Genomic DNA, 12,222 nt, shown 5'->3' with positions numbered 1-12,222 from the left:
AGAAAACTCAGAAAAGACTCATTCTAAGAAAACTCAGAAAAGACTCATTCTGAGTTTCGACCAACCCTGTATACTAAAATTAAAAATTTAGCTATACTAATGATTCTTAACAATAGTAGAGTATATTAAAAATCATTTGAACGTAAGTAGAGTTTTAGATGTCAAACTACTACAATTCTACAGGGTGTTAATTTTGCTACGAAATTAATAAAAAACGTAATTATCTTTTAAAATACCCTGTATAATATTACAAAACCTCATATTTTAAGAAAGAAGACATCGAAGAGAGTCCAAAAATGTAAAAATATACAGGGTGTCCCATTAAAAAAAACGAAGTTATAAGCAACTTCCGGTATAACCGGAAGTTGCAAAGAGATGAAAATATTTTCATTTAATAGATCATCCTTCAAAACCCCTTTATTCCAATTTTCATGATTCTGTTGCCTTTAGTTCTCGAGATATTTCTAATAGGCCCTTTATTTGCCTCACCCTGTAGAGACCTGTTAATAATCTGAAAATTTATTTATAATTTACATTTTTAGGTGTATTTTGAAAAAGACGCTACATCTCGATAAAAGATAACTTATGAAAAAAAGACTAAGAGGCAAAGGTTTTAAAAACACTGTGTTTAACTAATGGCGCCACAATAATAGTTTAATTGGAACGTACACAAACATTTGGGGGGTTTAAAGGAACAAAACCCCCATATTTTTACGTAAATATATTGAAAAAGAAGCCGCATCTCGATAAAAACTGGCTTATCGAAAAAATACTAGGAGGCAAAAAAGTTTTAAAAACGTTGTGTTTAACTAATGGTACCACAATAGTGAATTAATTGGAACGTACACAAAAGTTTGGGGGGGTTTAAGGGAACAAAATCCCCATAAATTTTTTATGGGGTGGAATTCACTATAATTTTGTTTTAAGATGTTCCTGTCATAATGATACATGTCCATTTTCAATAAAAAATCTCTAATAGTCTTCGATATATTAAAAAAAAATCGATTTTCATTTTGTAACTTCAAAGGGCTGTAACTTTTTTATGAGCACATTTGTACTAAGGTAAATTAGGTTCAATCGAACTATTTTTGACCCCAGAATGTGTGGCATAATTTATGACCAATCTTTTCGGGACACCCTGTATATTGAAGCAAGAGTAAGAATCTTATTATTTTTAAAACATTGTCGACAACTGTCTCTAAAGCGTAAACCAAATATTGTTAGAATTATTCGTTTTTGTAGGACAATAAATACTCTCAAACTTTCCGATGCCTGTCTCCAAACAATAATATTTTGACTGATTATGGAATACACTTGGGTATAGTATAGTGTAACCAACGCATTTACAGTAACTTTAGATTCAATTTTAAACAGGTATTGTTTACGTGTTCACGAAAAAAGAGCTACGACGCTTAAGTGGAACTGGGCAGGGCACTTAGTTAGAACACAAGATGGATGGTGGACACGACGAATCAAAAAATGGAGACCCAGATACTATTATAGCGGTAAGCTTTAATTACTATTTTTGCTAATTTTATTTTAATTTTTAATAACTTTTCTCAAAACGAAATAATATGGGTTATATAAATTCACATATAATATACAAACCAGATGCTAAGAAGGGCACGGTTTTACGAAACGAAATGTATCCTTAACCATATGTTTTTGGTGTGTTCAGTTTGACAAACTGAATTCCCCATAAATTACCTTATCAGACTTTATGTTAATAACTCACTTTGGACATGCACGTTTCCTAAAACTGCAGAAATGTTTCAACTTTTAACTTCTGGTCAGATGGTAGAAACACAAACATATTAGCGTCTGTGGTTTCTTTCAGCCACTCAGTCGGTTACCACACACCAGCAGGCTCGGTCGCTTGCTGGGTCGAAACAATAACAAACCCTCTTGCGAGATGTATACGCAAAACACCTTTTTTTTACCAAAAATAAATAAGTTTGACAATTGTTTGCGTTTTAATTAATATTATTTTATATAATTGTTTCCGTCAACACTCACACACCTACCGGAACACTATAAAAGAATCCAAGGTCGGCGACCAACTAGAAGGACCGACTACATAAAAAGAGTAGAGTAGAGGGAAACTGGCTACAACACTGGAAAGAACTGAGGGAGGCCTATGTCCAGCAGTGGACTCGATTGGCTGATTGATGAAGTACTGATTGGAATTGTTTATATTGAAAACTACAATTCAATTTACCTTATTTATTTGTTTCTTGTCTATCATACAAAATTTTAACTTCTTTTAAAAGTAACGCTATATTTAAACCTAATTTAGCACTAATCGGTATCACAGTTAAACTAGTCATTTTCTTTAGTTCTTCAACATTTGCTTCAGCACCAGGCAAATCCATTTTGTTAGCTATGACCAGCTGAGGCCTGGATTTAAGATCATCATTAAACTGAGATAGTTCGTGCTGAAGGACCTCTAACTTTTTCCAAGGCTCTGGTTCGGAGCTGTCTAGGATGATTAGCAGAGCCATGCATCGTTCAGTGTGCCTTAAAAATTCAATTCCTAAACCTTTATTTTTGTGAGAATCCTGGATTAAGCCCGGGAGATCTGCAACTAAGATTAAATTTATTAAACATTTACAATAACTTAGGATTTTAGTATATAAACAAATTAATACAATTAACATGTTAAAAAGTAAAACAAAAAAGTATGTTTACAAAACCATTCTTCAAACCATGTACCGGGTGTCCCAATAAAATTTACTAAACATTTACAATAACTTAGGATTTTAGTATGTAAACAAATTGATACAAATAACAAGTTAAAAAGTAAAACAAAAAAGTCTGTTTACAAAACCATTGTTCAAATCATGTACTGGGTGTCCCAATAAGAATGGCTCTCAGCCATATTTCAGGAACCGTTTATAATACAGTTGAGAAAAACATATTTATAACAAAAGTTACCTCCGGAAAAGCCTGGAAATTATTTTCATAATTATTGTAGGTCCACTGCTAGAGGGCGTAATTGAATATCAAAAATTAAAAAATCAAAATTTTACAAAATTTACCTAATGAAAGGGCACTGGAAATCCAATCATCGTATTCTTCATAAAATTCTGCGCATATTTGATTTCACAAGTTTAAGTCTACCTTTGAAAATAAGAGGTGGAAGTGAGTGGGAACGTTCTTATGATAAAATTGCTGTAAGTCCGGTTCTGCTAAATCGATAAATTTTGCAAACTTGGTCTTGTTAAAAACAGCTCTTTTTCGTCAATGTAAGTGTCTTATTTTAGAAATAGACTAATAAGTAATATGCAAGCTAGAAGGCGTAATTTAATTATTTTCCGAAATCTAGTTTTCTTTGGAAAATATTAAATACAAGTATGCATTTTTAATCCTGTATTACAAAATTAGACCAAATTAGCAACATAATACCGAAAACCGCATGTCGATATCTTTTTTCTATCTCGAGATATCTTAAGAAATGTGTAAATTTTAAACATAACTGTTACTGTCACCGGTAAACGAGGTTAAGGAAAAGTAGTGTGTTATGGAAAAAACAAATAAACATTTTCCAGATGTAAACGTATATAATTAATTAAAACAACAATAAGACAAACAACACTATAAAATATAACAATGAAATAAAAGCAACTACTTACTTAGTCTTAGTGACTGCCTAAATGTTCAAATTGTTGCCCATCATTTTCGATGCAAGCATTTACTCTTTCAAGAGTAGATCAAATACTATCGACTGTAATACATCCAACTCCCACAGAAATCTGGAAGCACGTTGCCACTAGCGCGCTAGCGCCACTGTCGGCTTGAAGTGAAACAACGTTTTGAAAATGTAAAATTTGACGTAAACTACGACGTTCAAATTTAATTTTATAAATTTTTGAATAACGAGCTAATTTTGCTAAATTAAATTAAAATAAAAATAGTTCAAACACTTATACAAAAACAATAATAAAGCAATTTTATAAATGTAAGGTTAGATTGCTCTGGTTATCACCGCACACCACTAGATGGCGCTATATTGTTTGCTTCCTCAAATGTAATGAGAAGTGTCAAGAGTTGTATGTATTACAGTCAATAGTATTTGAGTAGATTGAACAGCAGTCTCATTTCTGCTTTCGCAATGCTTTGACTGGCGTTTCGTATTCTCTAGATTCTAGATCATGTTTTCTCGAGTAGTGAGCCTAGCGGCAAAAACAAGGTCTTTAATCCGTCCCCATAAATAAAGGTCTAAAATAGTTAAATCTGTTGCTATTCAATCTACTCTTGAAAGAGTAAATGCTTGCATGGAAAATGATGGGCAACAATTTGAACATTTGGTCGTCACTAAGTAAGTAGTTGCCTTTATTTCTTAGTTATATTTTATAGTGTTGTTTGTGTTATTGTTGTTTGAATTAATTATATACGTTTACATCTGGAAAATGTTTCTTTGTTTTTTCCATAGCACACTACTTTTCCTTAACTTCGTTTACCGGCGACATTAACATTTGTTTAAAATTTACACGTTTCTTAAGATATCTCGAGATAGGAAAAAGGTATCGACATGCGGTTTTCGGTATTATGTTGCTAATTTGGTCTAATTTTGTAATACAGGATTAAAAACGCATACTTGTATTTAACATTTTCCAAAGAAAACTAGATTTCAGAAAATAATTAAATAACGTCTACTAGCTGGCACATTACTTATTAGGCTATTTCGAAAATAAGACTCTTACATTGACTAAAAAGAGTTGTTTTCAACAAGACCAAGTATGCAAAATTCGATTTAGCAGAACCGGACTTACAGCCATTTTTTCATAAGAAGGTTCCCACTCACTCCCACCTCTTATTTGCAATGGTAGACTTAAACTTGTGAAATCAAATATGCGCAGAATTTTATGAAGAATACGATGATTGGATTTCCAGTGCCCTTTCATTAGGTAAATTTTGTAAAATGTTGATTTTTTAATTTTTGATATTCAATTACGCCCTCTAGCGGTGAACCTACAATTATGAAAATAATTTCCAGGCTTTTCCCGAGGCAACTTTTGTTATAAATATTTTTTTCTCAAAGCTATACTATGCACGGTTCCTGAGATACGGCCGAGAGCCATTCTTATTGGAACACCCGACCCGGTACATGTGGGTCAGAAATATAGGTAATTTCTAGTTTGTAAGAAAGATACAGACAGATAATATAAGAAAGATACAGACATATTATACCCCTAGAAATGGAGTACTAGAGATGAAACGCAAAAATTTCAAGGCTAGATCATGTCAGAAATGATGACACTAGAAGAATTATGAATATACATAAATGTTAATATAATATAAACAATAACAAAGAAAAGGTTGATGTAGTATGGCCATTTAGAATGAATGAATGAGACTAGATGGTCAAAAAATATAGATTTGGGTTCCAGTAAAAAAAAAGGAAACAAGGTAGGCCACCTAGAAGCTGCAAAACAGATGTAAAAGAAGCAATGGAAAAGGGAGGCCTCAATGAAGATGACTGGCAAGACCAAGAATTATGGAAGTTGAGAGGCAAGAAATCTTTTATGAATATATATATATATATATATATATATATATATATATATATATATATATATATATATATATATATATATATATATATATATATATATATATATTCAAAATAAGTGAAGTCAAATAGTCAAGATCCTAATTTAATTATTTACCTGCCACTTGTTCATAATCATCATACTGAACTATTCCTATATGGGGCTTTAAGGTAGTAAACGGATAAGGAGCCACCTTCGGTTTAGCTCTTGAAATTGCTCTCAATAAAGTACTCTTGCCTGCGTTTGGGAAACCAATCTAAAATTTAAAGTATTATATTAGATAGTTTGGAGTGATTGTAGTTAAAGTATTGTCAAATGTACTTTGTTCTTTCTGTCGCTGGTATAGTTTTTCCAATTTTCTGAATGATTTCTTATAGAATGATTAGATATCGTAGATGTAATACCTCCAACAACATATTTTGCTGCATTTGTAAATTAGTTACAGTATGGAGAAAAGTTGCCAGAGACAGGGGTGAATAAAGAATTGTATTCTTTTTCTCATAGACATCTTTCAGTGCGTCAAGACCGCGTCCCACCATCAAATAATTTGATCAAACTGGTTTGAGCAAACTGAAAGTGACAGTTAGTGACGTCACATCCTAAGTGTTCATTGTGGATAATAATGAAAAATTTTAATTTTAAATAAAGTACAAACAAGTTAGACAACTCAATACAAAAAATTTGATCAAACTAGACTGATAGTGAGAGCACAGATTTTTAGAATTTCAAAAAAACTGCAATTGTGACGTCACTTTGACGTACTGACGTACTTCCTCAAGTACGTCAAGTTTGCTCAAACTGTTTGATCAAATTATTTGATGGTGAGACGCGGCCTTCACAGTTTTTCGATTTCTTTCTAACGCATTAAATTGTATGTGACAGAAAAAAAGGCACGTCAGACATTTATAACATGTATTCTAGTTGTTGATAGATGGCGCTATAATCGAAAAACAATTATTTACGAATTATATAATATATCTACGAATATAATCTGTACAATTTATACGACTATACAAATCAAAGAAAATACCATTTTATAAATGCAATAAACACAATTGATTTGTTTTTATGCCAAATTGCAAATAAAATGTGGCAACTATCAGATTTAACTAAAATGTCATGTTAGAATAAATGTTATAACTGTGTATTATCACGGACTTACCTTTTTTTCTATTATTTGTGACGCACTGAGAAATGCTCATGAAAAGGACCGTAGTAGTGAAGCTTATTCTATATTTCGTCATGTCAATTGAGGCCATGAGAGCCAGAGTGGCCTAACTGATTTTAACATTACTTTACATAATCAAAGAAAATATCAGAAGCTAACAATTTCCGATTGTTTTAGTAGTTTTATCTTGACCAAGAATCATTATTGGTCAACATACAATTACTAAAACAAACAAACATTGATAGCTTCTGATCATTTTCTTTAATTATGTAAAGTAATGTTAAAATCAGTTAGGCCACTCTGGCCCTCATGGCCTCAATCGAGAATAAAAATAAAACTTAATTCATGATTAATCACTTAAAATCCAGATTAAGGAGTCAAATCTTTACACAGATCAATAAGATCTGGTTCTCAATATTCTATTAAAAAGTTCTCATTTTTTGTTGGTGATACATTAGTATATTCAGAATAAACTATTTCAGAAATGTCAGAAAAGTGTAAAACATTGTTCAAAAGAAATGGAGGTTGTATTATAGTGTTTGAAATATTATGGTGCTATAAGTAGATGAATTTTAAGAGTTTTTTGGGTGGAGAAGATTCAAAACTCCACAATACTAATGTCTCAGCAAGACTACTGAGATTATAAAAAGCATCAAGCAGAGAAAGCTGGAGTATTTCGGATATGTAATGAGAGCTCCCAAATATAGGTTGCTACAAAATATTATGTAAGGGCAAATAGCAGGCAAACACAGTCCAGGACGAAGAAAAACCTCATGGACGAAGAAACTTCGTCCTCATGGACGAAGATCATTAAGATAGCTATGATAGTAACCAACGTTCCAAAAGCACATGGTACATGAAGAAGAAGATAGTGTGTCTATTATTGATTGAATTGGGATAAATTATTTAGAACTTTACTTTAGCTAAGGGTATAGTCTAAGAGCTAGTGAACCCTCTGACTAACGGTCGTCCTGTAAGGCTAGAAATTTGTCTAGTGATAATTCATAGCACACCAAGGCTAAAAACCATGACCTGGCAGGCATCAGCGGTGCACGTGTACCTACCAGGTGAATCGAAAAGTGCAAATTTAGGGGGTAAAATAAACTTTCTCCTGTAAGGTTTAAATTTAACTATGTGTTTGAGTAAGTCATTTAGAAGAAACGTGTACAATGACAGGCGATTCTGAAGAGCATAAGAGCTTGCCAGGCGAGGGGAAATTATTAGGGGTTTTTCCTAAAATTATTCTTTTTGCATCGAACAAATTTTTTTAGGTTTTTTGAATCATTCCAAACAGAAAAGGTCTTTAGAGTGATTTTTCTCTTGAGTTAATAGTTTTTGTTATATAAGCGATTGAAAATTTTGAAAATTGTGAAATCAGCCATTTTTAACCCTAAATCGGACATTTATCTAAAAATTTCAAAGTTGCCAGACAGGTCGATTTTTATTTTTAAATTAGGACTTTTTGGCATATATATAATACTAGTGACGTCATCCATCTGAGCGTGATGATGTAATCGATGATTTTTTTAAATGAGAGTAGGGGTTGTGTGATAGCTCATTTGAAAGGTTATTTAATTCTCTATTCACTAATATAAACATTAACATAATTATTTATACAGGGTGTATCTACCAGGTGAATCGAAAAGTGCAAATTTAGGGGGTAAAATAAACTTTCTCCTGTAAGGTTTAAATTTAAGTATGTGTTTGAGTAAGTCATTTAGAAGAAATGTGTACAATGACAGGCGATTCTGAAGAGCATAAGACCTTGCCAGGCGAGGGGAAAGATTAGGGGTTTTTCCTAAAATTATTCTTTTTGCATCGTACAATTTTTTTTAGGTTTTTTGAATCATTCCAAACAGAAAAGGTCTTTAGTGATTTTTCTTTTTAAGTTAATAGTTTTGCGAAAAATTGCGAAATCAGCCATTTTTAACCCTAAATCGAACATTTATCTAAAAATTTCAATGTTGCCAAGGTACATAGATATTCTTTAAACATTGATTGATGAAATCCCGAAGTTTTTGCAATAAAATATCGAAAACCCCTTTGTTTTTTTAATTGCTAATCCAGCAGGCGCGACACTGTAGTATAAGTGAGGACGTTTGAGTTTGCATAAATTCATTATCTCGAGAATGGGCAAATTTCAAGAGAAATCCTCAGACAGGTCGATTTTTATTTTTAACATTAGAACTTTTTGGCATATATATAATACTAGTGACGTCATCCATCTGGGCGTGATGACGTAATCGATGATTTTTTTAAATAAGAGTAGGGATTGTGTGATAGCTCATTTGAAAGGTTATTTAATTCTCTATTCAGTAATATAAACACTAATATAATTATTTATACAGGGTGTACAAAAAAAATTTTTCTTCTATTTGTCAAATTTAATCAAAGTTAATTTAATAAAAAAAATTTTTTTGTACACCCTGTATAAATAATTATGTTAATGTTTATATTAGTGAATAGAGAATTAAATAATCTTTCAAATGAGCTATCACACAACCCCTACTCTCATTTAAAAAAATCATCGATTACGTCATCACGCTCAGATGGATGACGTCACTAGTATTATATATATGCCAAAAAGTCCTAATTTAAAAATAAAAATCGACCTGTCTGAGGATTTCTCTTGAAATTTGCCCGTTCTCGAGATAATGAATTTATGCCAACTCAAACGTCCTCACTTACACTACAGTGTCGCGCCCGCTTGATTAGCAATTAAAAAACAAAGGGGTTTCCGATATTGTATTGCAAAAAACTCTTTGGGATTTCATCAATCAATGTTTAAAGAATATCTACCTACTTTGGCAACTTTGAAATTTTTAGATAAATGTCCGATTTAGGGTTAAAAATGGCTGATTTCACAATTTTCAAAATTTTCAATCGCTTATATAACAAAAACTATTAACTCAAGAGAAAAATCACTCTAAAGACCTTTTCTGTTTGGAATAATTCAAAAAACCTAAAAAAATTTGTTCGATGCAAAAAGAATAATTTTAGGAAAAACCCCTAATCTTTCCCCTCGCCTGGCAAGCTCTTATGCTCTTCAGAATCGCCTGTCATTGTACACATTTCTTCTAAATGACTTACTCAAACACATAGTTAAATTTAAACCTTACAGGAGAAAGTTTATTTTACCCCCTAAATTTGCACTTTTCGATTCACCTGGTAGATACACGTGCACCGCTGATGCCTGCCAGGTCATGGTTTTTAGCCTTGGTGTGCTATGAATTATCACTAGACAAATTTCTAGCCTTACAGGAGGACCGTTAGTTGGAGGTTTCACTAGCTCTTAGACTAGTAATTATTTACATCTTGATGTTTGAATTTTTTGGATTCAACAGTTTTTGACGATTGATAGTTCAGTGTGTGGTAGTGTTAGCCATTATAAGGTTGTACTTTGCCAAATTTTAGTCAAAATAAACATCAAAAGGACTACTACAACACTGTTAGATCTTATTTTAGTTTTATCAGTACAAATTATCTTACCAGACCAACATTGGCCATGCTTTTAACCTCAACTGTATACTCCAAATCTTCTCCATCAGCACCATATTCACAAATCATCGGAGACTGTTGTGTGTCAGAAACGAAGTAGTGATTGCCTTTACCACCCGCTCCTCCTCTAGCTGCTACAAACATCAAATTTGCTCGCGACAAATCTCCTACAACTTTACCAGCAGCATTTTTTATAATAGTGCCTATAGGAACATTTATCGTCAAATGATCTGCATTTTTTCCACTACAGTCTTTATTAGAACCCTTTTCTCCATCTTTGGCCTTCGCAACAGTTGGTACGTTGTTTAGATCCTTCACACTTTCAGATGATTTAAAAATTATATGTCCACCGTTACCTCCATCTCCACCATCTGGACCAGCAAATTCATTAGAGAAGAGAGATAGATACGAAATACAGCCATCTCCTCCTTTGCCACCAATAGCTCTAAGGTGTTTGAGATCTACAAAATTTTGTACCTAGTTAACACAGTGAGATATCTGTATGTAAGAAATACTTACCACATTTTTCAATGATTTAGGTTTTTTGCTTCTTAGTGGCTGAGCTACATCTTGAGAAAACTGACAAATCTTTGACGCTAACCTGATGTTATTTTTAACTGCATTAAGCATTCTCTCAACTTTATTTAAATTATTGTAAATACATCAATTTTAATACATATATGATTTTAGTTGTAAATGTAAACCATTTTCGTAATCGTAATCCTAATAATTTCAATTGTTTTTTATTATTTTGTAGGTTATAATAGTCTTATTCTTTTTTATAGGCTAAATGTCACATGTCACTTATATGACATTAGAATCAGAATCTACGCTATGACTGTGGGTGCATTCAGCAGACTCAATCGATGACTAATCGCTTAGTGATTTTCTGCTGAATGCCACATAAATTGTCGATTAGTTATCATTCGATGACTTATCGGTCGCCATTTTAAACATCGGTTTTGAAATATGATTACTTAGCAAATCAAAATAAGATTGACGTATGACGTGTGTCTAACACGTATATTTTAAGTTATGTATCTTAAAAAAACATGAATTGAAGGCAAGGAAGGCTGAAAGGCATATAAATCACACTGATAAATATCTGAACTGCTTTGTTGGATTATTCGTATGTACCTATTAGGTTTACCTATGTCGCAAGAAATTCAAGAATTTGAAACTATGTATGAATTCAATGGGGTTATTTATAAATTACCATTTCATAATAATTCTCATTTCTGTTCTTGGGGTGTCTTTCACGTATTTGCAAATCATTTTGAAAAATGTGACAGTTGTCATAACCTTTTTCGTATGTACATGAAAGTATACCATTCAGAAGAATCGTTAGCGATTACACATCGCTAAGTAATCGATTAGTCATCGCAGTTTTCTGCTGAATGCAGCCTGTGATACCAAAGAATACTCCATCCAACAAGAAGCGAAAGCACCTGTCGGCTCCTTTGATATTCAGGGGGGAGAAATATCGGTCGGAGAATGGTAGGGATACTACTTCACACTACACTAAGAAAAGTAATGAGGAATTCGTTCAAAACCGCAGGAAATTTGAGTTACACTGAGAAACAAAGTATTAATTAAAACTATAGTGTTTTTAAGTTGATCTATTTAATATGAATTGTATTTTTTTCTGTAAAATTTAATCTAACCCATATATCAATTTTGTACTGATAAGTAAAAAGGTCTTAAATAAAAAATATCGATTTTGACTAAGTTTTGTATCAAGGCGCAAAATGTCGCCTGTCAAAATCATTTATTTTTTTTTCGAATCCTCAGAAAACCAATAAATATTTTTAAAAAAATTTAATCAAAGATTACATTATTACTGATGGCCGAAAGTCCCTGAAAACTTCTGTTTTTATCAGTTACAGGGGTGAAAATAAAAGAGAAAATTTATTGTGATTTTTAATTGCAAATACAGTAGGAATAATGAAAGATTACTCTTGAATCAACATATAAAACACGCTGTATTTTCCTGTAACCGTGCCA

The 12,222-nt window shown here is 32.2% G+C and overlaps 1 protein-coding gene across 1 annotated transcript; it reads right to left on the bottom strand.

Moving 5' to 3' along the window:
- Positions 1-2,208: 2,208 nt before the first annotated feature.
- On the bottom strand, positions 2,209-11,009 carry LOC114336856 (mitochondrial ribosome-associated GTPase 2). Its single transcript, XM_028287245.1, has 4 exons — positions 10,738-11,009; positions 10,210-10,695; positions 5,670-5,808; positions 2,209-2,584 (listed from the first exon to the last, which is right to left on the bottom strand). The coding sequence occupies exons 1-4, from the start codon at positions 10,846-10,848 to the stop codon at positions 2,220-2,222; spliced, it is 1,101 nt and encodes a 366-aa protein (XP_028143046.1). The 5' UTR covers positions 10,849-11,009; the 3' UTR covers positions 2,209-2,219.
- Between the last annotated feature and the right edge of the window lie 1,213 nt (positions 11,010-12,222).

The sequence above is a fragment of the Diabrotica virgifera genome, chromosome 9, assembly GCF_917563875.1.
Source record: "Diabrotica virgifera virgifera chromosome 9, PGI_DIABVI_V3a".
NCBI lineage: Eukaryota > Metazoa > Arthropoda > Insecta > Coleoptera > Chrysomelidae > Diabrotica > Diabrotica virgifera.
This window is presented reverse-complemented; position numbering and strand designations above follow the sequence as displayed.

Bases quoted from the DNA above. Each gene is read 5' to 3' on its own strand.
- LOC114336856 (XM_028287245.1), bottom strand. From the start codon at position 10,848: ATGCTTAATGCAGTTAAAAATAACATCAGGTTAGCGTCAAAGATTTGT. The intron at 10,696-10,737 runs GTAAGTATTTCT...TGTGTTAACTAG, and splicing joins CTAAATCATTGAAAAATGTG to GTACAAAATTTTGTAGATCT. The intron at 2,585-5,669 runs GTAAATAATTAA...ATTTAATCTTAG, and splicing joins TGATTATGAACAAGTGGCAG to TTGCAGATCTCCCGGGCTTA.